The sequence below is a fragment of the Barbus barbus genome (assembly GCF_936440315.1).
Source record: "Barbus barbus genome assembly, chromosome: 40".
Lineage (NCBI taxonomy): Eukaryota > Metazoa > Chordata > Actinopteri > Cypriniformes > Cyprinidae > Barbus > Barbus barbus.
Window position 1 is genome coordinate 1,347,657 of NC_136718.1, and position 26,826 is coordinate 1,374,482.

At 38.3% G+C, this 26,826-nt stretch overlaps 2 protein-coding genes across 2 annotated transcripts; one reads left to right on the forward strand and one right to left on the reverse strand.

Moving 5' to 3' along the window:
• Nucleotides 1–4,457: 4,457 nt before the first annotated feature.
• On the reverse strand, nucleotides 4,458–12,424 carry LOC306859760 (non-structural maintenance of chromosomes element 3 homolog). The gene is made up of 11 exons (XM_079401002.1): nucleotides 12,260–12,424; nucleotides 11,998–12,059; nucleotides 10,851–10,964; nucleotides 10,034–10,097; nucleotides 9,800–9,879; nucleotides 9,621–9,715; nucleotides 9,186–9,265; nucleotides 9,064–9,106; nucleotides 8,912–8,974; nucleotides 8,471–8,585; nucleotides 4,458–5,808 (listed from the first exon to the last, which is right to left on the reverse strand). The coding sequence occupies exons 2-11, from the start codon at nucleotides 12,046–12,048 to the stop codon at nucleotides 5,728–5,730; spliced, it is 786 nt and encodes a 261-aa protein (XP_079257128.1). The 5' UTR covers nucleotides 12,049–12,059; nucleotides 12,260–12,424; the 3' UTR covers nucleotides 4,458–5,727.
• A 617-nt stretch (nucleotides 12,425–13,041) lies between these two features.
• Nucleotides 13,042–26,428, forward strand: LOC306859761 (mitochondrial carnitine/acylcarnitine carrier protein). The gene is made up of 9 exons (XM_079401003.1): nucleotides 13,042–13,264; nucleotides 13,849–13,923; nucleotides 14,673–14,800; nucleotides 15,090–15,180; nucleotides 21,906–22,023; nucleotides 22,141–22,213; nucleotides 22,292–22,401; nucleotides 24,241–24,362; nucleotides 25,585–26,428. The coding sequence occupies exons 1-9, from the start codon at nucleotides 13,151–13,153 to the stop codon at nucleotides 25,645–25,647; spliced, it is 894 nt and encodes a 297-aa protein (XP_079257129.1). The 5' UTR covers nucleotides 13,042–13,150; the 3' UTR covers nucleotides 25,648–26,428.
• The last annotated feature ends 398 nt before the right edge of the window (nucleotides 26,429–26,826 follow it).

The following is a 26,826-nucleotide window of genomic DNA, read 5'->3' on the forward strand; positions in this document are numbered from 1 at the left end:
TGTTTCCACTGTTGGACCAGAGCTACTCTAAAATCCAGCTAATAACACGCCTCTCTGAAGCAAACATCACACAACAGCACCATTACACCAGCAAGAGGAAAAATTCATGAAAACTATCGCAAAATGCATTTGACAGAAGCGGATGCTTTGTCCTTATGTAAAGATGTAAAAAGACTCCAGCATCAATATTTTATGTACCAATGATTTACGATAAAAAATGTTACAGTGACAGTAATTTATTAATTTGTGTCAGAAGTGCACATCAGTGATGCTAAATCTTACTTGTTCAGTACGGCTGCTCCGTTTATTTGTAATCACAGAAATGCACATAATTCAGTCCATTTAAGTCCAAATGCGTACACATTTAACAATAGAAAAAAAACATTGATAAACCCTCATATGTTTGTGTCAATCTTCTTTAGAAAGAAGGAGAATTTATATGAATTTTCCACAAAATTATATAACATGAGGATGTTTGGGTGCTATCCTGTCTCACTAGGCTATTATCCTTTCAGCCAAATCAACAGAGGAAGCTGACAGACAGAAAACCGGAGTATGAAATTTAAGACGTGGATGCAGTCCAATATCAACAAAAACACAGGACAGAGACAAATAAGAATCCAAATAAATACATGATTATAATCATATATGATTTCTCTAAGTTCTTCCATTGGTCTTTGTTATTTTCATAAGCATAACGTGTATTTATTATTATACCGATCGGTTAGTATACGTACAGCATCACATATTATTCATTTCTGCCTCACACAGTGAACAAAATTCCCATCGGATCGCAATTGTAAGTTATTTCAGACACTCGCTGGTGTCTGAAGGTGAGTTTTAAAGTAGTTTAAAATTGTTTTAAAGGTTTTAAATGCTGATTTTAGCTGGTAGCTTGATATGAAAACACGGGAAATGAGAACCAGTTCCGACCGTCTTCCAACTCGCATAAACTCCGCTTTGAACATGACCACTCCTCTAGCCCCAGTTGGCCCGCTTTGGCCCAAGGTATTTGGCAGGCTGAAAATCCGTGGCCATTGGCCCTGAGAAAGCCTTGATGAGGAACAATCAAGCCACGGAAGTGACAGTGGAAACGCGACTGGCCCTGGCATGCACTAGCATGCCCGCTTTTGGCCCGACATTGTTTGTTCTGGATGCACTTTTAAGTTTCCTGGTCCTGATGTCACCGTGATGTTGCGCCATGCCATTGGCCTGATTTTACACGTGCTTCGTGATTTTACAAACGCAATCATGCAGAAGCGTTCCCATAATTTCGCTATTTTCTCATGCAGTGCGAGTTCCCTCAAAAGGGAACTTTACATCTGTTTAAGTCAGATTGCACAAAAGATGTGCAAAGTTGGGATCCTCGAGTTGTACGCTGTCAGTGGGTTATGGCTATGTAATTGATAACCTCAAATCTGCATAAAGCAGGGGTACAGAATGCAGTTCCTGGAGGGCCACAGCCCTGCTCCAACACATATACCATGTAGTTTTCAAAAAACCCTGAAGGACTAATTAGGGTTGAAGCTAAAGAGTATGTTGAAGGCACGTAAGCTGTAAGAAAAGTCTCAATTCACATAGTTTCGGAGCATCACATCATAACATTGAATGCAAGTTTTTGCATTCTTTTGTGCATATTTATCTTAAATTTGATGAATGTTTGAATTTTTATTTGACTGCCCTAAACCCTACCCATAATAATATAGAGATTTGCGGTGAACTCATTTGACTGGAACAGTTTGCTGGTCCCCTCCCATGTCACCCATAAACAGTTACATGGGCAATGCCCTAGAAACCTCCCATAACCTCTGCACAGCAACAAGCTGAAACCAGAAGACCTATTTGTGTCAGTTTGCTGCAGCTCTAGGCACATACATCAGGGGTCAGTGCATCCTGGATTTGAAGATCTGGACCAGTCACATGAGGAGAACGATCCAGACCGCAGAGGCAATCGGAGTGCCTTATGAACAGTGGAAAGCACTGAACGAGATTGATGCTGTGAGTCTAGTCCTGTTTCTAGTCACACATATGACATTGTCAGCAGTTTCTGATCTGCAACCCCAGGCAGTAGCCCTTTGTTTTGGTTCTTTTGCAGAGTGTGTTTGTGTCTTCTTGCATGAGAGATATTTGTCATGTGTTCATGTGTGCAGGGTGTGTGTGAGGAGATGACTTACGAAGAGATTCAGGATCACTTTACTGAGGAGTTTGCTCTCAGAGACCAAGACAAATACCGCTACCGCTATCCAAAGGGTGAAGTGAGTATATGTTGTGGCAAGTATAATTACGAATTTATAGGTGACGCGCCAGTAGTAAATTCACTAAGTTCACTGCTGGGTTTGCATTTTTGTTATCTCCTGTGGGTAATTTGTTGAACTTTGAGGATGCATAAATTTCTACGACAAAAAATGCGAATGACTCTGGGTTTAGTTTTTATTAATTATGATAATTATGCTCCAGTATACAAATTATACCTCCCTGTTATCTTAAAAAAGTTTTTAATTAGTGACATATTATTATCTCTATGATCATCAACAATAACTTATTAGTAATGTAAATCAACAAAGTCATTCAAATCCATACACAGACTATGATCATTAGGCTAATACATTTATACATGAATAAAGAGCTTCCATCTTCTCATCCTCCACTTCAAATTTATTGTCGTTCAGTCTCACTTGTTTTTGTGCAATTCAGGTTTTATGTATATTTTGGCTAAATTTGAAAGTGTTCACACAAAACATGACGTCCCAAAACAACACAACACAAAAGCACATGGCTAATGAAAAGCCACACTAGCCATGAGCTACACACAAGAATGCCTGGTGCTTGACAAAAACAAACAAGACGAGCGCACAGTGAAGGAATGAACACTCAACCCATGCGCTCACAACGAAAGACAAAACATGCAGCATGAATGTAACTTAATAGAAAAATGAACACTTGAACATACAACCCCAATTCCAGAGAAGGTGGGACGTTTTGTAAAAATGCAGTAAAATCAAGAATCTGTGATTTGTTCATTCTCTTTAACTTTTATTTAATTGACAAAAGTACAAAGAAAACATTTCCAAAGTTTTCACTGATCAACGTAAATGTATTTTGTAAATTTGAACAAATTTTGATTTTGATGACTGCAACACACTCTAAAACAGTTGGGACAGAGGCACGTTTAACACTGTGTCACATCAACTTTCCTTTTAATTACAATGTTTCATTGTTTGACAATTAACGATACTAATTGTTAAAGTTTTGCAAGTAAATTTTTTGTCCAGTCTCTTTTGAAACAAGGCTTCAAATGCTCAGTAGCCAGTGATTGTCGTTGTCTGATTCTCCTTTTCATGACTGGTCATATATTTTCAATAGGAGTCAGATCTGGAGTGCAGGCAGGCCAGTCTAACACATTCACTCTGCCTCTACGAAACCACGCTGTTGTAGCACATGCAGAATGAGAGCTGGCAATGTCTTGATATAATAACCATGGACTTCCCATGAAAGACATCATCTTGACGGTAGTATATTTCTCTGTACAACGCCAATATATGCCTCCCTGTCAATGGTACCCTCACACATATGGAAGTCACCCATGCCGTTTGCATGTACTCATATACCATGACAGTTGTTTGCCATTGATGAAAGTCTGGATGGTCCCTTTGGTCTTTGGGACTGAGAACTCGAAATCCCAGAAACAGGTTGAAATGTGGTCTCATCTGATCACAGCACACATTTCTACTGTGTTTTTGACTATCTGAGATGAGCTCTGGCCCAGAGAACCTGATGTATAGCTTTCTCCTAGAGTAACAGATATTCAAGTTCATTTCTTGATGCAGCAGCAGACTGTGTTAAGTGACAGCAGTTTTCTGAAGTAATCCTGAGCACATGTGGCTATATTTAACATTACAACATTATGTACATGAGATTGTACAGTTCCCTTGCTGTTACACATAACAGCATAATACATTATAAAGTGCACTAAAACTCTCCTGAATAGGTTTGAGAAGTAGCTAAATTGTACTAATACGGTTTCTTATGCAATGCCATCTGAGGGCTCAAAGGTCACACACATTCACCTGAGCTTTCCTGCACGTACTGAGATTTCTCTGGATTCCCTGAATCTTTTCACAATATTATGTATTTCACCAACTGATGAAAGATCTAAATTCTTTGCGATTTTGCATTGAGAAATGTGATTTTTGATTTGTTTGACACTTCTCTCGTGAAATTTGGAATTTATATCCTTTTATACCCAAGCATGATACCTTGACCCATTACCAATTCACCTACTGTTTCAAAACAGTTTAAAGTGGATATTCTATAACCTTCTCACTTTTATTTTGCCTCTGTCACAACTTGTAATGGGTTGGCAGGCATCAAAATTTAAATTTGTTCATATTTACGTTGGTCAGTGAAAACTTTGGAAAACTTTTCTCTGTACTTTTATCAATTAAATAAAAGTAAATCACAGATTCTTGATTTTATTGCATTTTTACAAAGCGTCCCAACTTCTCTGGAATTGGAGTTGTAGCATGAATAGAAATACATAAAATGACAGAAATCATCAAAAGTAGTCTGAAGTAATTAAAATCTAGCTGTTTTGCTTTGTTTGTGAAAGCAGTGTTGGTGTTGTAAAGTTATACAGCTAGTTGTGTTACTGGGTTTTAAAGCAGGTTTGATTTTGTTCTTATCAGTCTGTATTTACAGTAATTTCCCTGTCCACTCGGTTCCAATGTGGATGAATGGCTGCACGTGGATGTGTGCACTGCCAGAGCTGTGTGAGAGCACTACCATGCTGCTTTTGTGGGGTGGGAAGGGGTGTTAAATTCATTTGATTGTTTTGTTGTCAACTCACTTGTTTCATTTCTATAGGTTTTTAACATTCTAAAAGCTCTTTATTCCAAAGACATAGTACACGCTATAGTCAATGCATTCAGTAGGCGTAATGTATTGTAAGTATTACAACTGTAGGTATTATTATATTATTATTGGTGGTATTGCAAGTATTACGTACAACAATAATAAGGCAGTGCATTGACATAAAAAATGAAATGTACTTTTGGCACTTAAGTACTTTTAAAAGCAAGTACTTCTGTACATTTAGTTAGTAAAAATCTGTCTTTACAACGTTCTCTTGTAGTGGAGTGATATTTGACCAGCAGTATCTGTATTTTCTCTCAAGTATAGTGGAACTGTGTACTTTTCCACCTCTGTTTATGTAGAAACCATGTAGAAATGCATTACTAAGCTCAGATCTGAGCCCCACTGAAGTCTGGGCTTGAAGTTCACTGAAGTTCTTCCACACTAGACTTGAAAAAGTATTTCTATGCAGACATTGCTTTGAGCTCACAGATTTCCCATGCCTTGGAACAAAAAAGCACAAAATTCTCTAGAATGGCATTTTCAATTTGTAGCATTGAATTGTCCTCAAAGAAATGGCTGGAATATTCAAACTGGCTAAATATAAGAGGGCGTCCACATACGTTTGGCCACATTACCTCTACACCGACTTCTGTAAAATAACACTCTGAACACTGCCAACAAGAGAATTGTAAAATAACTTCATTTATAAACAAGAAATATTGTAATTAAAATATTTCACAAGTGTAAAAACTGTTTTGACAAAACAAAAGAGCTCAAAAAAACTGTTCTGTATTAAAGCAGGTTTTTCTTCAACCGCAGTTTAAATAAGAAGGTCTATTTAAATATGGCTAATAAATACACATCACAAGGTGTTCATGATCTCTGGCTGCTGGTCTCAGCGGCACTGGCCTCTCTGAACTGCTGCGTCCAGCTCTGAGGATCCTGATCAAAAAGCTGTGAGAGAAAAGACACATGCCAACACTTATTACTTACTACAACTTTGAATTTATTTATTGGTTTGGAATTTATGTGCTCAAGTGAAAGGCATTACAGTCATGAATAAATAATGCTGGCTGTTTAATAGTCATTGTAGGGGTAAATCTCATGAACATGTCAGGGCCTACTTTTCAAACTCCTCTTAGGTCGTTCGTCCAATCTTCACCAAATTGTGCACAAAGCAATTATAGACTACGCTGTCAAAATAATTTTGTGAACTGCTCTGCATGTGCAAAAGAACGATAAACAAGACAGCATGTGCTGAAGTAAACAGAGAAAACTCAAGCAAGTTCATTAAAAAAAAATTGATGTGCTGCAAAAGCCAGAGAATTCGTGAGCAGGTGATAAGACAGACGAAGATTAGGAGAAAGAGTGCAACGTTTTTAAATATTTATGGTGCCAACCCTAAAGTTTAGCTTGTATAGAGCTGTCACTATAATAATCCGTTACTTGATGTAGAGTAACATAAAAGCTGAATTCCTATCTGACTGTTCAGACTGACATTGACTTGGAAAACGTCAGACCTGTATCAGATTTAGGACCACATACAGAAAATCATAATCAGAAAGATCAGATTCCATTTGATTTGTGCTGTTCATACTGTCATAGGGCTGGACAATACTTCAATATCAATATGTATCGCGATATAATTTTATTCAATAATGGAGATATGATTTTTAAACACACTGTCTTCAGAAAAGTTTAGATGGCATTTTCATTTGAACTGATAAAGTATTGTTCATGAGAGGAGCTGCTTTGTTTACAGCCTTTACTGTGGAAACCGCTAGCTGCAGCACTCAAAGTGCCTCCTGCCGGCAGAGCCTCAGACTGCATTCTCAATAAGCTGTCTCCTGCAACATGCTTTTGCTGTTGCTCAATTCTTTTGTTTTCTGCAAGAACTCAGAGCACTTTTCATGCTCTTTATCCTGGCTGAACCACATTTGTTTCAATCTATAAGAATAATCAGCCTATACTACCAGTCAAAAGGTTTTGAACAGCACGATTTCAAGTTTTTTTTTTTTTTTTTTTTTTTTTTTTAAGAATTGTCTTTGCTCACCAAGCCTGCATTTATTTGATTCAAAGTACAGAAAAACTGTAAAATTTGGAAATATTTTTTACTATTTAAGATAATTTCTTTCTATTTGAATATATTTACAAATGTAATTTATTTCTGTGATGCGCAGCTGTATTTTCAGCATCATTACTCCAGTCTTCAGTGTCACATGATCTTCAGAAATCATAATAATATACTGATTTACTGATGATCAATATTTAAAACAGTTGAGTACATTTTTTTCAGGATTCTTTGATGAATAGAAACATCCAAAGATCAGCATTTATCTGAAATAAAAAGCTTTTGTAACATTATACACTACACCATTCAAAAGATTGGAGTCAGTATCATTTTTTTTGGGGAGGGGGGGGGGGGGGGGGGGGGGGGTTATAGAAATTAATAGGATTTAGCAAGGATGCTCTAAATTGATCAAAAGTGCTGATAAAGATGTTACAAAACAATTATATTTCAGATAAATGCTGTTCTTCTGAACTTTCTATTTATCAAAGAAACCTGAAAAAAACTACTCAGCTGTTTTTAACATCATAATAAATGTTTTTTGAGCAGCAAATCAGAATATTAGAATTATTTCTGAAGGATCATGAGACTAGAGTAATGATGCTAAAAATTCAGCTTTGATCACAGAAATACATTACATTTTAAAATATTTTTAATAGAAAACAGTTATTTTAAATAGTGAAATTAGTTCAAAATGGTACTGTTTTTGCTGTATTTTGGATCAAATAAATGCAGGCTTGGTGAGCAGAAGAGAATTCATTAAAAATCTTACTGTTCAAAAACGGTAGTGTATAGCCTGAAGTTAAATATATTAATATTAATAAGGTGAGTCTGAGATGTTTATTTGACAGTGATTTCACATTTCTTGTTTGTATGAAGGCTAAATACAAATAAAATGTGAACATTAATGTATTCCTGTTTTTTGTTTTCCTAAAATATTATGTAGTTTTATAGAAGGAACTTTCATAGACTTGGAAAATTCATTTTAAAAATAATTTTTAATAAACTTGAATTTTAAAAAATCAAGTTTATAGGTACAGACATCTGTTGTGTAAATAGTGTTCATATCGATATCGAAATTATACTGTATCGACTGAAATTAAGAAATATATTGTGATATAAATTTTGGCCATATCGTCCAGCCCTACATTGTCATGAAAAAACCTACCTGATCGGATTTGGGCCACATTTTCCTGCAGTCTAAACAAAGCCTTAAAGAATATATTATATTTGAAAAGAGCCACTGTATAACTATTGTCTGCATGAGAGTTGTTTATGTTTAGACCCATATAACTGCTACTTGTGACTATATTATGAACATGATATCTCTGTTTTGCTTTATCAAATGTGCACATAAAAGAAGAGACTACAGACTTTTAAAAGGTAAGAACAGGCTAGAAAATAGCTGGATTATTAGTATATTAATCAAGGGTGGGTGTGATGTGTGGATTTGTAATGAAAGATTGATCAATGCACATTTCATTACATTTGTACTGACTGTAACTGAAAGGTTGGTTAATTGTATTGGTGAAACAAAAATGCACAAACCTCTCCAACAAACTCCAGTAGCTTGAGTTTGGACACCTCCTCCTCTGCCCGCAGACCCCAGCGAAACTCATACTCCACCGGCTCTGTGTGAGGGATCTTCACATACTCTAAATATCTAAATCAGACACATGAAAAACTAAATGAAATGATGAAAAAAAAATAAGGTTCAGTAGTCCAAGAATCATGTCAGCAGTCCTTTGATGAAGGACATGAATCTTTCTGTCTTCATTCTGCTAGACCCCTTCATTGTCTATGGTGTGATATAAACCACCTGTCCATGGTCTAAAGAACAGCAGCTCTGAACACACCAAATCTGCTGGGACTCAACCCACAACCATCAGTCGCTGTTCTTACAGCCACATCGTAAACCATTAGTATTCAAAGTCAGGGCATGGTTATAGAAAGCCAATCATTTTGTTTCTGAAAGACACTTTCACTTACTTCTGCCGCACAAATTCATCTGTGACCACCTTTTTTACATCACCAAACTCGTCATGCTTTTCCCTGTGAGAAGACAGAGGTATCAGAAGTGAAAATCCCCCGAAAACAACAAAAAGTAAATTTAGTTTTTCAAAAGGATCTAGTGCACAAACCCTGGATCCACCCGCAGCTTCTTGAGTGTATTCCACACCAGATCTACAGCATTCATGGAAAACACATTAACAAACCACCCACAGAAACCGATCAGTAGTGGTGTGAATGGTGCATCACTCACTCTCTTTAATGACACCGCCCTTCATGAAGATGACACTCAGGATGACAAACAGCAGGCCTGTCTTTGGGTTTCCAGGACGCCTGTGTGAACAGAAGAAACCGTATGCCCAAGACAGCAAAACTAGTGCAGATACGTGTGAGTGAATCTCACAAAAAAACTATTTCTGATTCATGTTTTAGCCCAAAGTTAGTCAGTTAGTCTATCATCTCCATTTCATGACAACGGACAGCAGTTCAAGAATTGTCCCATGCAACAAAAATGAACATACACAAGTAATATATATGAAACAGGCATAAGCAATAGAGAAACAACTTCTTAACAGCACACTGTTGTTAAACAGACCCAGAATGGACAAAATAAAGTACTGAATTACTACAGAAGCACATGAAGTCTTACCCAACACTGAAAAACAAAGTGATCTTGTGTGTTACTTACATGCTCACTGGCTCTCCATGAATGGGCTCCAGCTTATTAATCAGGATATAAATGTGATTTTTGGAATCAATCTCCACCAGCTTTAATCCAAACACCTGCATCAAACACAGAAGTTCACCTCTGTTCAGATTCACATCTATTAAAGGCCACTCAGTCACCGTATGCTCCATCTGTTGTACCTGATCAAATTTGCGGCGAAGTCTGTTCATGATTTCTGTATAGATGGCTTTGTATTCCTTTATCACATGTTTGACAATGTCTGCAGAATCAGTCAAAAGAGAGTGCACACATTGTATTAAATAGATTTATACAATATAAAAATAATTTTCTATTCTGAATAATTATTTAGCTATAAAGCAGTGACATAATAAGGATCAAATGAAGAGGGTCATCACTGACCACAGAAGACAAACCTGCTCTTCGAATGGGTATTTTTTTTTGGTCTTTAATTAAGATGAACTGGACCACCTCTGCCACCTTGGAATAAAAGCAGAAAAATATGTTAAAATGACCTGAAACACAACGTGAGCGTTAAACATAAATATAAAATACAACAATAGACAAAATGAGACAAAAGTTCCGTTACATCTGGCATAAAACCAACACTTTTCATAAAAGAACATCCTAAAAACCAGTGCCGATCCTAGACTTCTGGGGGTGCTAGGTACAACTGTGTCTGTGAAACTAAAATTAAATCATCTTTAGCCCAAGAGTGGGCCAAAATTCCTCCACAGCGATGTGAAAGACTCATTGTCAGTTCTCGCAAACGCTTGATTGCAGTTGTTGCTGCAAAGGGTGGCACAAGCAGCTATTAGATTTAGGGGGCAATTACTTGTTCATGTAGTGCCAGGCAGGTTTGGACAGATTTTTTACCCTTAATAAATGAAATCATTATTTCAAAACTGCATTTTGTATTTACTCGGGTTATCGGTGTGTAATATTAAAATTAGTTTGATCTGAATCATTCAAGTGTGACAAATATGCAAAAAATAAAAAACAGGAAGGGGGCAAAAACGTTTTCACACCACTGTACATACTGAGAAAAGAGAAAAATTACTGAGATTCAGAAAGTGTGAAAGACCGTCAGGAGTGCGGCAAGTGGCCCCCATCCCTCCATCATTAGTATGCCTCACCTTTACACCAGCCCAGACCGGTCATTACCAGACAACGCTTTAACACGCAGAGTTCATGATAAAACAGAACTGAATATCACAAGTGATTGACGGGTACCTTGCGGTCGATCTGGTCAGACGTGTAGTTCTCTCGGGCTCGCTGGACCTGTGATGAGGTTATCTGGCTAAAATTAGCATCCTCATCATCCTCATCCAGAGATACCTGAGAGCGCTGCAGTCCACACACACACACACACACACACACACACACACAAAACAATCAAACTCACAATATCACTAACACTGTGTTGATAATATATTTGTTAAGGTCTTATTACTAAAACATTTCTTTTCCTTTGCTTATTTTACTGAGATTTTGTATAAATACTGTTGAATGTATTGAATGAATCTCAGGGGCGGTTGTAAGGGGGGGGGTCAAACTTGCATTTACTTACACATATTTGAAAATCGAGATATTTCATTATATATTTTGTGGATATATCGAATAAAAAATTTAAACAATTTAATAAAACCTGAAAAAACAATAGACACCATTATAAAATTAGTAATGGTTTTACTGGTTATAATGGGACTTGTATTGGTTTTAATGGAAACTGTAATGACTCTGTGGGTCTCTGCTGGTAATTGGTCTCCTTCTATTGATGGCTTGTTAAAACCAATAAATCCTAATGGAATATGTCCCAAAACACACTACAGAAAACCATCTTTTAATGGGTAGAAGTTGATGGTTTGTAATGTTTGTAATGGTAAAATGTTCTTTGATGTAGGGACATACGCCTACATCAGTTATACAGTGGTGTTGTGGCTGCTGTGTCACATGACAAGCATGAGAGCCCCTCAGTAATGAGTGCATGATGCCCCTGACACTACAATACAACATTATTTGTCAAATGATGAAACATTCATTTTAGTTTAAACTGCTATTGATTACTTCTAGAGATTGCAGTGATTACATGACATGGTGAAAAATGACTGAATGAATAATATTGAAGTAGGTTAAGATGAATTTTAAAATTGTCTGGCCCCGGGCCCCAGCTACTGTGGTCTCGTGTGAAACACTTTGAACACATCTTGAATGGAAATATTGGTTTCACTAACGTTACCTTTCTAGATTATCATATACTGCCAATATACATCGGTTCAAAGGTGAACGTGTACACTTTTAAAATCACTTAATCTCATAGCTTCAACATTCATAACTTTAAAACAAGTACATATCAAGACGTTTGTAAATGTTTTCTTACTCTCTGAGTTTTGTTCTGAGAAGCTGAAACCGCTTTCTTCCTCTGAGACATGGCGAGCGATCCTTGAGAAGTACAAACACACAAAATAAGAATAACGTTACATAATAACACATGAATCAATGATGTTCTGTCGCTTCGGATGTTACGAACGCAAGACATTAACATCAGGGTTAAACAAAGCTAATGCTAATGCTTTATCTGAGCGAGTTATGTCGATTACTACAACAACAACACACGGTGAGATGTTTAAAAGAGTTTTAACCTGTCAGTGAAGTTTAACTCTCTATTTACAGCTCTGGCCGTAAACACGAGAGCGCAGTTTCCCGGTGATTTCTTCTGCGGCCGATGAACGGCGCTCCGCCGAGAGCTGAGCATCACCGCACCGCCCCCTGCCGGACAACAGCCGCCCTCACAGCAACATGTGACCCTGGACCACAAAACCAGTCATGAGGGGCCAATGGGCCATTTTTTGAAATTGAGGTTTTTTACATAACCTGAATGCTGAATAACTAATCATTCCAATGATGTATGGTTTGTTAGGATAGGACAATATTTGTCTGAGATACAACTATTTGAAAATCTGGAATCTGAGGGTGCAAAAAAATCTAAATATCGAGAAAATCGCCTTTAAAGTTCCCAAAATGATGTTATTAGCAATGCATATTACTATAATCAAAATTCATAAAACAGACAATAATAATAATAATAAAAAAAATTATATATATATATATGGGATTTGGGGTGGGTTCTAAATTTGCACAGTTGATTTTTGTTATATTTTACTGTTTCTAAAAGACAATTCAATAAACAGTTGTTATAACAAAACTAACAAACACGTGTTTTTGCAAGTCTGCATTCAACTAAACTGGACGGAAAACATGTATTTTAGAATTAAATAACTACTTTTGATGTCTTTGTTCATCATATTTATTTTCATTTAAAAGCAAGACAACGTAAAATGCATCCAGATTATTGGCAATAGCGCATGAAGGTGGATCATGCGATCATGCAATTCACATCTATGCCCGTTAGAGGAGGCAACTGGATCTAATGAGGTTCTCAAGCTCAGGGTGATAGTGGTAAAAGTCCATTCAGAGCAGATGATCGTGAAAGAGCGCGCGCAAACAGCTCTTGAACGGTCCGTGCAGATGTGATGATGGATGCAGTAGAGTCAGACAGAAGAGTTTCTCCTCTCAAGAACTTTGTGGCCGGAGGGGTCGGTGGTGTCTGTCTCTTAGTCGCTGGACACCCGCTGGACACTATCAAGGTAACACTTCACCCAAGAGGAGAAAGATGCGTGATAAGGGTCATCAAAATACGGACGAGTTGGCAAAGGTGTAATTTATAACATTATAATTATTTTTATCTGCTTTAGCATGATTAAATAGGAGTGTATTGAGGAGATACTTTCAATGTTTTACATTCATCTAGACAATTTTGCTACTTTGTCACTATAACATTTGAATATAAAAATACAAGATCTGAATGCATCGTAATTAACATTTATTCTGTTCTGGTTTATGTGACAGAATTCACTCAGCTGTCAAATATTTACATCATAGACTTAAAATGTGTATTGTTTCACAAAGCTTTCAATAATTTACAGCATTTGTGGGGTGGTTAATGATTCGAAGACAAATGAAGTTTTATGGTCACAGTTCCACTGTCGACAGTGATATGTTATCTAACGACACAGAGGGAGCAAACGACACAGATGACGGCTGCTTCTTCTGACAGTGCTTTATCAGTATTTGTTAGACCATGCTTTATTATCTCACACTGTTAAGACACCCTCAAGATCAATGTGTCACTGCTGTGAGTTATACCATGTGAATATTCATGTTTCCACAGGTCCGTCTGCAAACACAGGAATGTGTTGTCTACAGAGGAACATATGACTGCTTACGAAAGACTGTGTCCAAGGAGGTAATAGCTTTCGGTCAGCAAATGCTGTTGTTATAGCACACATAAAGTGTCCCCACTACATGACAGATACAGTTTATTACTGAAATATGTGTCATGGCAATCACTCCTGTTGCTGTGATGCCCCTAGACTCTGTAAATAGTATCTCAGAAGAGTCAGGGGAGCAGCACATGCATTTTACCCCCCAAAAAAGCACACAAAAAAACTGGCATCTTCAGGGTTTACTGACATTAGGTTGGTGGACTGGTCTCATGGCCAGTGTTGGGAAGAGAGAGCATGTATCTACTTCATTAGATAAACCCAGTGAAAGTTCACAAAACAGCACCTTTAAAGACCTTTTCCTGACATTTGATCCCAAGTTTGAGCAGTTTTGTTGATTTTGTTCAGTGACTCTCAGCTGGTCTTGCTACAGGATTTTGGTCAAGTTTCAGATTCCACATCAGCTGGGAACCAGACACTGTACCACATTTGTTTATCATACAAATTTAACAAAAACTTAAATTATCAATACATTTATTCTAGTCATAACAACTCTTGGGATAAACCTATTTGGATATTTGCCCCAAAATACTTTGAATCAACTACAAAAGAAATGAGAAGTGATTTTAAAAGCATGTTTCTTTTGCCTTCTTGCTGTCCGCAAAGTTATCACAACAGACAAGTGACTCAGTGGTTGAGAAGCACTGATTTGATTACCATACACTCTCTCTTTCTCTTCCCAATCACGTTTACCCTGTTTTAATGTCTGCAGGGAATATTTGGCCTGTATAAAGGGATGGGTGTCCCGCTAGCCGGTGTTACCCCAATGATGGCCTTGAATTTCTTGGGCTTTGGGCTGGGAAAGGAACTTCTGCAAAGTGACCCCACCGTACCAATCACGTTAGTACAGGCGAGGGTCGATCAGAGAAAGGGGATGTTTGTGATGTCAACTCTGTGCTAAATATGCCACATTTAACAGTTTTTTTATTGAGATAAAAGTGTGTAGTCTTAATAAAAACTAGTGGGTATTTTTATCTTTATGTGCTGCTGCATTTGGCTAAACGGAGCAGCAGCTGAATAGATTTGTTCACATAGTTTTTAGTTTTATATGCTGTATATGAATAATTGCTGTATAGACATCATAGTCTAATGCTTTTCTCTTTTTTATGACTGTATTTGACCCCGTCAGGAACACACAGATCTACTTGGCGGGGATGCTGGCAGGAGTATTCACCTCTGTGATTGTGGCCCCGGGCGAGAGAATCAAGTGTTTACTTCAGGCAGGGCAAACACACTACTGTCATAAATACACCTGTGTCCATAGACACCATTAGCATAGTAATAAAAGACTCAGGAATAAAAAATATACTTAAATTAAAAAAACAAAAAAAAACAAACAAAAGAACCCATTTTAAGCAATATTACCATAGCCACTGTATTAGCTCACTTGATGTTCATTCACTGTAAACCTTTTTTACAGCCAGAAGGCACAGAACTATAACAGAATGCTGTCAATTTAGTTAATTTGGCACTCTAAGAAGTCAAAATGAAGTCTAAAATGTCAACAAAATGTCCTTGGAAAAAAATCCCTGAAAACTGAGTAGTGATTGAGACATTAAAGGGGTCATGATCTGACTTTTTTATTATTATTATTTTGTACTGTTCTCTGAGGTCCACTTATAATGTTATCAGGTCATTTTACATCTCAATGACAGATCAAGTCATTTTTACATTAAAAACATCATTATTTAGAAGTAACAGGCTATTTTCTATCCTGTTTTTCAAGCTTTCATCAGAACACTCTGTATAAATAGGCCTGTAGGATTGTAGACTTGGAAGTAAACGCCCACTGCTGTGATTGGCTAATAGTTGTGTATGTTTCACAGTGTACAGCCTTCACAGATGGACGCTGTTGTGATTTAGGTCAAAACGCATAAATAACTCAATACATATCAAAAGATCTGAATAACAGACAAAGCTAGTGACCACAATAAAAACTCACACTTGTGTGTTGTGACATTAGTCAGATCCAATATAGTCGGCACAGCATCGTCTTTTAGTTTCAATCTTTCTGAAAGTCTGGCATCGATTTGTGCTTTGTTTGTAAACGAATCTGCGGTAAAATGAAGTGAACAAAGGACAGAGGTCTTAAAAAAATCTGGATCATTAAAAATAAAGTCCACTCTTTCCTAATGTTAGGATCAGAAGGAAGGCCATGCAAAACTGTGTTTTTCCACATCTCGGCACTGCACAGCATGTAGTTGTATTCGGAGCATGTTTATCATTTGGTTTCTGCGCAGACCTGGGTTTGCCTCTCTAGTTATTTACACTGAATGCGTGAATCGGTGGGCGGGGCTAAACAGGCAGTTATGTAGAAGCAAGCGTTGATCTTCTTCTGCGGAGGCGGTTCTTATCCACACTATTACATCATCAGTGGATTTCATTCCAGGATTTTTAATTTTTTTTTGTTGGGGGGTGGGGGTGGGCTTAACAGACAGTTCAGAGGGGGTGCTAAAAAACTAATTAAATTGAGTGAAAGTAATGAACGTCTAAGCTTCTAAATTCTAACCATTTTTACAATAGATAAAGTGCCGACAACTATTTCCACACTGATGGGGCCCCGCAATAACCTCCCCGTGCTGAGTTGCGTCGTATCATGCGTCGACGATAGCCAGAGATATTGTCAAAAGCATCAAAAATTGGCAATATTAAGAGGATTTAGCATTTCCAATTAATGTAGGCCTGTTACATTCTTCTTATTATTAGGCCTATTATTATTATTAGGTTCATTTTATTATTAAATTACATGAAATTATTTCCCCACCATAATTTCATAGCGCATCACTACATGACGTGCTGTGAGGATAATTAAAGATTAGGCTATAGCTTACTCCTCATTGAAAATGTATTTAAAAATGTTTTTAAAAGAAAAAAAAAACAGGTCTATTAATTTATACAATGAATTATAGGCCTCTAATTAAAATGATTAACACTGCAGTCATCAATGAAAATTCAGAGCAGCTTTATTTCATGCACCAATTTTCAAAAACAACCTGTTTAACGTGAAATACATTTCTTCTAATGTTTTTCACAAGAGAAATATTAAGGGAATAATTTAACACACTGTACATCAGTGTAGAGAAGAACATTCCACAAGCTGTGGTTTTGAAGACTGCCTTCAATATAAGCTGTTTTTAGGCTAATGAGGTATGATATGAGTTCTGAAACTTACAGGATGTTTTTATAGCACTATGACCTCTTATTTATCAAAAGAGCAAGGGAATTGTAACAGGGACGCTGGAGTTTGGTTAGAATCCATAAGCGGAAGTTTATTAGAGGACAGGGCTTTAAACAGTGGTCGGTAAAACAGGCAGAAGGTCAAACCAGAGAAGCAGTTAGATCGTTCGTCAAACACAGGGGCAACATCAAAGACAATGGTGATAAGGCAGGCAAAAGGTCCAAACACAAACATCAGTCGAATCAGGCGTCAGAACAAAGGGGCAGAGCACAATACCGTAAGTCAAGATATCAGGCAGGGTCGAAGACAGGTTATCAAACAGGAACAGTAGAAGGAACAAATGCTTGGTAAGGCAGAAAGACTGGCAATACTTCGCGACTAGCACGTGAACAAGTCTCAGTCAAACAGGAAGTGACAGCAGAGGGAGCGGCCAGGTTCAGTACTCGGGTGAGGGCTCCCTCTGCTGGCTAGATGTTACAGTTGCTCTAGGAGCAACTCCTGGAGCTCGACGTGGACGTCCCCGTGGTCGTGGCGCTGGTCCATCGGATCTGGCTCAATGAAACTCCTCTATGAGGGACGGATCCAGAATGTCCCGGACGGCTACCCAGGATCTCTCCTCAGGTCCATAGCCCTCCCAGTCCTCCAGATAATGGAGATAGTGGGTTAGAGAGTTTTGGGCATATTCCGCCCATGATAGGAACTCAGACCATCTGTGTTGTTCACGGCTGCAGTAACTTCAAAGATCTCTTCCTATCTCTTGGTTGAGCCGTTCGACTTGCCCGTTCGGATCAGGATGCTTCAGGATAGGGGCAGTCGTAAATTGTTCTTTCAATGCGTGGAAAGCGTTGTCAGCTTCTGATGTCCAAACCAGTTTTGAGGGTTTGTTCTTGAGGAGTGAGGTGAGGGGAGAGGCCACCATGCTATAATTTTGAATAAACCTCCTGTAGAAATTGGCAAAGCCAAGGAATCTCTGCAGATCCTTGATGGTTCGTGGTTGTGGCCATTCTGTGACTGCCTGAACTTTGAGATCGATCATCTTGACGCCCTGTGAACTGATGTGGTAACCCAGGAAGAGGGTTTGATTGACATGGAACTCACACTTTTCAGCCTTGACATATAATTTATTCTCTAGAAGTCGGGAAAGGACTGTTCTGACATGGGAGAAGTGTTCCTGTTCAGTTTTGGAAAAGATGAGGATATCATCGATGTAGGCGACCACAAACTTATTTAGAAGGTCCTTTAAGAGTTCATTGATGAAGGATTGGAATATTGCAGGAGAGTAGGCTAGCCCATACGGCATTACCTGATATTCATAGTGCCCCCTGGTGGTGAAAAAGGCTGTTTTCCATTCATCCCCTTCTTTGATCCTGATGAGATTATATGCACTTCGGAGATCGAGTTTGGTGTAGATCTTGGCCTCTCTGAGTTGTTCTAGTGCAGATGGTATTAATGGAAGGGGATAACGGAATATAATGGTAATGTTATTCAGTCCTCTATAATCAATACACGGTCTTAGACCACCATCTTTTTTAGTAGTAGTAGTAGTAGCCCTTTATTGTCACTAGTCACAAGTACCAGCGAAATTAGCCATCAACCTGTCCATACATACACAACATACAATATGACAAGGGGGTAGACTGGACAGGAAGACAGGGAATTTAGGAAGAAATACAGCATAACATGAGGAAGGGGGGGGGAGAAAAAAATAACCCCCAGACTATGCTCCTTTGGGAGTACAGTGTGAGAACAGGAAAAACACCCCAGCAACAAAAGCTCATAATTAATACAGCATAGACACACGACTTTGCAACAGGGGAGGTAATCCAGCTCCGGCAAGCAGCCATCCGGTCCTGCAGCCAATCTCGGCGCTGGTCACAGACCCGCTTGTCAGATTGGCGGTACAAAGCGGCGAAGGCGATGGATCTGGGTGGGGAGGTGAATGCATATCTGTATATATGTGCGTATGTGTGTGTTTATGTATGTAGTTCGTGTATTTGTAGGCCTGGAGAGCCGCCACGCTGGCATTCAAATCAAAGTTGACTCAGTCCGCAGATTGTGATAGCAAAACAGCAAGTTGCCATGGAGACAGGCTTGATCAGGACCCAGACAGAGTCAACAATCAGCAGGTGTCTGTGGAAGGAGGGAGGAACGCAAGAGCGTCTCACTGCAGTGCTCTTCCCGGGGTTGTTTTTCCCAACAGCGGCCTGCCGAGGCCAGTGCTGGTGTGGGGGAGCCGAAAGAAGATAAGATTGCGATTGTTTGGTCTTGGGGCGAGTAGCCGCATTCCAATTTTCACGGCTACTCTCTTTGTCCATTCTGGTCTCCAAATCCATCAATTTTCCTTTGCAAAGCCGTGAGCTTTTCCGTGATGGTATCCATATTGCGGTTAATAGTCTCAGTCTCAATGCTGACCGCTCTGCCCACTGCTTCAGTCATGACGGGCAGGCTTGTGAGGCTTTGGACAGTTGTTCCCGTTTCCTGCGATGACCCAGGGTAAAGCCTAATCCAATCAGCAGAAGACGTGTTATCTTGGTTCCGAATAGGCAGATATCTTCAATGTCCTCCACAGAGCCGCCAGACACACGACCCGCCACCTCTCACGCGTCCATCGTGTAGCCAGCTGCGAACGTTCCGGCAGGGCAGTCAGGTTCCCCCGAACCCAAGCTTCTCGTCGAGAAGATGGTGTCAATTGCGTTGAGAGACCAGTTGATCAAATCCATGATTTTTCAGTTTGGAGAGCAGTGCAGAGAGAGTCTCTCCAGTGTTAGACACGAGACGAGACGAGAGAGCAAAGCAGGGAAGGTAAGGGGGAGGAGAGGGAGAGAAAAATGCGTCCGCCTTCGTTGACAGCCAAAGTGGAAATTTTTCTCCATGAAGAAGAATCATGCAGCTGCTGGGGAGGTTGATGGTCGAATAAAACCGGAGTTCAGAGCTTCATCCACATACTCCTCCATGGCTTGAGTTTCCTTTCTAGAAAGTGGATATATTTTACTCTTAGGGGGTTGTGTATTGGGCAGGAGGTCAATGGCACAGTCCCATGGTCTATGTGGGGGAAGTTAAGTGGCTTTTACCTTGCTGAATACATCAGAGAGATTTTGGTAGTAATGGGGGATATGAACTTTCTTGTGTGTTTCAGGACTTTTCACACTGGTTGTGAGACATGATTGAGGTTTTGCAGTGATACAATTATTCATACAGAAGGATGACCATTGTGTTAATTCACCTTGATGCCATGAGATTTCGGGGTCGTGAGTAGAGAGCCATAGATATCCCAAAACAACTTTGTGTTTAGGAGAGTCGATGATGTAAAAGGTGATGGATTCTTTATGCAGAGTTCCAACCTGGAGTGTGAGGGTCTTGGTTTGGTGAGTGATGCCCTTGCCAATCTGTGCATTATTGATAGCCTTGACTTGAATTGGTGGGGTGCATGGTTGTGTTGGAACTCCGTTGTGTCGCCTCCGTTCTCTCTCATTCTCAGATAGTCGAGAAGTGTTTAATTGCATGGGTTCCTCAGAAGAAAACATCTGGGGTTAGACAGGGTTAGAAGAAAAAGCGTTGGTCTGTCCACCCTTTCCACTTTTCTTCTTAGGAGTTTGTCTCATAAGGTTATCAATCTTGATGGCGAGCGTGACAAAATCAGAGAAGGAGGATCCTTCACCCTTACATGCAAGTTCTGTCTTAAGATCGCAGTTAAGGCTTTTATTAAACATAACTTAAAGTGACATCATTCCATCCACTCTGGGCAGCGAGCGTTCTGAATTCAATAGCAAATTCGGCAGGGGTGCGGTTACCTTGTGTTAGGTTGATGAGCTGTGTCGAAACATCTCTTCCGCCATGAGGGTATTCAAACACTTTGCGGAGTTGCTGAATGAAGTACGTCACTGAACTCCTCAGTCAGGAGTCCGAGTCCCAAAGGGCTGCTGCCCAATCGATAGCTCTGCCCGTCAAAAGTGTCAGGATGAAAGTGCACCTTGTCCCCTCTGATTCGAATCTCTCTCCTTGGTGATCCAGATAAACCTGCACTTGGCGAATAAAGCCCTTGCATTGTTCAGCGGTTCTGTTAAATTTATCAGGGAGTGCGAAGCTTACGGTCTTCGGTGTGGGTGGAGGGAGAGATCGAATGTAGTGCGTCAGATGTTCGTTGATAGACTGCTGTTAGGTGAGTTGTTCCTGATATCCTTGGAGCATTTCTGTTTGATATGAGACTGCTGATTGTAGATTCGACACTTCTGCTGGATTCATAAGAGGTGAAGTATTCTGTAACAGGGACGCTGGAGTTTGGTTAGAATCCATAAGCGGAAGTTTATTTAAACAGTGGTCGGTAAAAAGGCAGAAGGTCAAACCAGAGAAGCAATTAGATCGTTCGTCAAACGCAGGGGCAACAAAGACAATGGTGATAAGGCCAAACACAAACATTAGTCAAATCAGGCGTCAGAACAAAGGGGCAGAGCACAATACCGTAAGTCAAGATATCAGGCAGGGTCGAAGACAGGTTATCAAACAGGAACAGTAGAAGGAACAAACGCTTGGTAAGGCAGAAAGACTGGCAATACTTTGCGACTAGCACGTGTACAGGTCTCAGAATTTATGAGAGTCAAACAGGAAGTGACAGCAGAGGGAGCGGCCAGGTTCAGTACTCGGGTGAGGGCTCCCTCTGCTGGCTAGACGTTACAGGAATTATGATTTCTCAGGTTATGACCCCTTTAATCATGTAAAATCCTGTAATGTTATGATTTGTGTTTATTGACATATGCATATGTGTTTTAGATCCAGTCCTCGGCCAGTCAGCTGAAGTACACTGGACCAGTGGATTGTGCACTGAGACTTTATAAGGAACAGGGAATTCGCAGTGTCTACAAGGGCACTGTACTTACTCTAATCAGAGGTGTGTGTGTGTGATATTTTATGTAGGTGATATTGTGTGTGACATGATATGTTCACTGACATGTAAACATAAATGAATAGGTGGCATTTTTGGATGCATCTTTTTTTTTTCTTTTAGACGTGCCTTCAAATGGTGTATACTTTCTAACTTATGAATACTTAAAACAGTTTCTGACCCCTGAGGGAGAGTGGTGAGAGTCACTACTTTGTTATTCTAGCTATAAATAATATCAGAATTTAGAACTAATGTTCATTTCACTTTTTCCAAGTGTTCATCATCTCAGCACATCCAGAGTGCTTCTTGCAGGTGGGACTGCTGGCATGTTAAACTGGCTGATTGCTCTGCCTGCAGATGTGCTTAAGTCAAACTACCAAACAGGTACACCACACACACTTCTGAATGTGCCTTTGTTTTTATGACTTACTATGTCATAATTATATGACTCAATAAGCCATAAAATTGCTCTACATTGTGGCCTAGAGGCACAAATAAAAGTATAAAAAGGGAGCCAGTGAATTATGCTATTGTGTGTGGTATTTCCCTGCAAAAACCTGCATCATATTAATTAACCATCAGCAAACTAGTTTACAAATTTACAAATATTTAAATGTAGGCAGATTTTTATTTACATGAGTCATCTCCACACACTTTCTGGTGATTATAGCAGCAGTATTTTATTAGATGATGGAGAGTAGGGTAGCCAAGGGCATTTTAATGAGCCAGTTCAGGTGATCACACTGCTGTATAGTCTCAGTAAAGTATGCTCAGTAAAGTATCATGTGTGTGGCATGGTAGCTGGGCAATACTTATCTGAGAAATGTGTTACTAAAAAAGTGTTATCGTAAGTGTTATCAAAAAAGAAATATGAGTAAGTATCACAACTGCCAAACACACTGTATAGTAGATATACATTCTTTTCTATATTTACGGGCATGGCATAAACAAAAGAATAAAACATTAGTTTTATGGAATTTGCAAGAATATGTTTTTGAACATTGATTTTCATGTCCTTGCTCAATAATGGATAACGTGTCTTTCCATGTCCTTTACTAATATATGCACTCTTGGTAAATATTAACAAATAGTCTTTAGAAAAATGTCTTTGCTGTTTATCTTATTGGTTTTTCATTCAGAATACACTTTTTTTTAATTAAATTGAAATAAAATAATTGAAGGAAAAAACATAAAAAAACTATTTTTTTTAATATATGTGTACCACAATTATTGGCCACCAAGACCCACATCTGTTTCTTCTTTTTAATTTTTTTACAAAAAAAAGCTTTGTTTTGGTCACGCCATAAATAGCAATGGTCTCAATGAAAGTCCCAGTAATGTTTGGCAAACTGCTAGTGCTTTTGTTGTATGATGACATCAAAGGCCTGATTATGCAACAAGTTTATAGTTATGTAGGTGGTGTCTGATTGATGTGCTGGAAAATTTCTGACCCCATGATCCAGTTAACGTATGCAATCCTTACAAATTGTTTAGCCACTCGAACCGTCCTTCTCATCTTGAATGTGGCCAATATCAAAGTCCCTTTAAGGGTATTCTCTTTAGTCTTTCCAATATATACACACATCCTCTTCTAGGTCACTTTATGGATTTACATTTCAGCATGGGTGGCCAAACCAGATACTTGTAGAATATAGTCTATGCTTGCTGTGCTAAACTTAGCAATTAACATGTTGTAAGTTATGCATGATCTCTAAGTATGATTTTATAAAGCAAAGTAACACATTTATTAAATCTTACTAAAAATAGATGATTAAGCAGTTTATATTTAAAAAATTATGTTTTTGGTTTGGTTCCATGTAAATTAAATAACATTTGGATGTAAAGGCAGAATTTCCATGTAAATGCAGATTTGTCATGTGACAAATGTAAATGGTGGAGGCATTAGTAAGTTTGGTTTGATTTATTAATTAATCTAAAAAAAAAATGGTAAAATCTTTCAGTTACCATCTTTCTACAAGCTACGGCCATGGATCAATTGTTCAATCAGTCATTCACTTCATGGATCATTTACTTTTAAATGAGCATTTCAACCATTATCTTACAGACTAGCCATTTCCTTATTTGTGTGGCTCCACATCTTTTGTCACTCATTGCTGTATTCTCTGGTCTTTCCCACAGGATGAGAATAGAAATGTGCCCTTATATCACCTCACATGTAAAACCCAGTGCCACTGACTCAGTGCTCTGTCCTCTGTCCTGCAGCCACAGATGGACGTTACCGGGGTTTGAGAGATGTGTTAAAAACACTGTTACGGGAGGAAGGAGCCCATGCTCTCTACAAAGGCTTGAGCGCAGTCATGTTACGAGCATTTCCTGCTAATGCGGTGAGAAAACATACTCATGCTACCAATACATTTTTCAATATCAGCACTTTCTTTTGCCTGTTGCCATGAAAAGGTTTATTACAGAGTTCTAGTAAAGTTGTATTAAATGGTTTGGTGAGCTCAGTTGGTCACAGCGGTTGATAAAAACAATAACCAAATCTTATAATGCCATATAGTAGTTATATATTCTGCCTTCACATGCTTTCAGAAATTCCCACTTCTGAAGTCATAATTAAGAGTCTGTCACTTTCAGGTGCTTTTTTGTCGATAAGAACAGGAATTATGGTGCTTATTTCAGTTTATGCCCCAGTGTCTTTGACGTGGGACAGTTTATCACTGTATTTACATTAGTCAAGTCACCTTTATCTGACTCATAAATTCTTATGAACTGGCAATAGACTACTCTAGAGCTCCATTTGCCTTTTCAGCTATTGAGTGGTTATATCATATCATCATTTTTTATAAATGTTGTTTAGTTGCTTTCTTTTCAATTGATAAATGAATTATATATCTGTTCTTTTACCATAGGTTTGCCACACTATCATAAAATTACAGCTGAATCAGTGCTTTAATTTATCAATGCGTTAATTTGCGTTAATGCATGAACATAATGCATGGTGTAGCCTTTGAAAATGCAGTTAAATGCCCCTAAAATTCAAGATATGAGGGCAAAAAATGCTCTGTGTTTTTGTATTTTGTATTTATATGATATCACACAAGCAAATGAGCAATTTTTCCCCAATCAAAATATTTCTTTTTAAAGCTACTTTTTGTATGTCTATTCAATGCTTTTCTCATTTAACACAATAATGACTTTAATATTTTGAGGGGTAATTTCTCAGCCAAAATTGATGAATTAAAATAATCGGCACATCATGTAATTAATTAATTAAAAAAAAAAAATATGAATCACTTGACAGCCCAAGCTGACACGAATCAAAGGTGTAGCAACAAAAAACAGACTTTTATTAATATCATATTTTGATTAATTCTCAAACTTCCTGCAGTTCAGATAAATAATGCTGCTTTGAGGCCCCTATCAGTCTCTTGACTAGCCTTTTGCAGATCTTACTAACATTTTCTTACATCTGTGCATTTTTAACAGGTCAATGATACATTTTCCGTTCTACATTTGATATTCAATGGATTCTGAATGCTAAAATGAGTGTTAATTTGTTTTGAAATGTTCTTCTGATAATAATGTTACTCTCTCTGCTTGCAGGCTTGTTTTCTAGGCTTTGAGGTTGCACTAAAGTGCTTAAACTACATCGCTCCAGACTGGTGATTTCACAGTTACGATGGTGAGGGATACTATACGACTGATATTTCAATACCCTTTTTTTCAATGTAGCATTGTTTTGCAGGCCTTTTTGGTGTCATTTTAGACATTTGTCATTTGCATGGCTTCAGCAAGGGGCAGAAAGCCTTGGATTTGTGTTGTTTTCTCTTTTCTTTACCATTTAATTTTGAACTGATGACAGAATTCTGTGCCTTATCCAAAGACAGTTTACAGTAACGTATGATACTTTTGTATGATGCTCTCTTACCTATGTCTCTCTTACTTGTTATCTTATGCTAATTATTTTCAATTGAATAATTATAATAATACAATTATCAAAGCAAATATAATTTGTTTTTTTAATTTCTGGATGTTTGAAGTGTATTGGTTTTGCATTAAAGCCATGTCTTTAAAATAGTTTTGAATGCATTAATGGAGCTGTCATGAAAAGGTAGAAGAAGAAAAATCATGCATTGACTCTCATGTGAGATTGTTTTCTTCTACTTCTGTGTATAAAAATAATTATAGTAATTGTAGACCAATTACTATGTGTGCAAATCACAATCATTGTATCGTATTGTATTTATATAGCCGGTCATCTTTACAACAGGTCACTTGCATCTCTATGTAAACTGTATAATAACATTTATTAAAAATGAAAAACTGTAATATCAGTCTGATGTAAGTATTCAGACTCTTTGTTATTGTAGGAGCGATGCGTCAAGCTTTGGATACCTGCAGTTCTGAATCACAAACAATGGCTCTGTAATAAATAATGGTGGAGACCTAATACTCTGTTCAATTTCAACTTGTTCTTAGGAAAAATTTTGCTTTCAAGTAGTATTATAACCCCTTTGGTATAGTCTAGATAGGGGAACATTTACAAATAGCAACAGATTTAAGCATATTGTAATTTACAATAAGGAGCCGAACAAGGCCTGAGCGCCAAAATGGTCAAAAAGTGGCCCTGGACAGGAGTGCCAGTATCTGCACACACAACACAACTGCCAAATGTCAAAAACCTATATATGATCCTAGTTATCGCAATTAGTGATTACTGGACACAGGTGTATTTATGACTTAACTCATCAACAACTGAAACCAGGCCTTGACAAACCATCATTTTTCAATACACTGCCTATTGGGGAAAACCACTGACTTGTCAAATCGTGGATTACCCAGTAA

Bases quoted from the DNA above. Each gene is read 5' to 3' on its own strand.
- LOC306859760 (XM_079401002.1), bottom strand. From the start codon at position 12,048: ATGTCTCAGAGGAAGAAAGCGGTTTCAGCTTCTCAGAACAAAACTCAG. The intron at 9,716-9,799 runs GTACAACAGATG...TGTTTGATGCAG, and splicing joins TTCGCCGCAAATTTGATCAG to GTGTTTGGATTAAAGCTGGT. The intron at 9,107-9,185 runs GTGAGTGATGCA...TGAATGCTGTAG, and splicing joins GGGCGGTGTCATTAAAGAGA to ATCTGGTGTGGAATACACTC.
- LOC306859761 (XM_079401003.1), top strand. From the start codon at position 13,151: ATGATGGATGCAGTAGAGTCAGACAGAAGAGTTTCTCCTCTCAAGAAC. The intron at 13,265-13,848 runs GTAACACTTCAC...ATGTTTCCACAG, and splicing joins ACCCGCTGGACACTATCAAG to GTCCGTCTGCAAACACAGGA. The intron at 22,402-24,240 runs GTACACCACACA...TCTGTCCTGCAG, and splicing joins TAAGTCAAACTACCAAACAG to CCACAGATGGACGTTACCGG.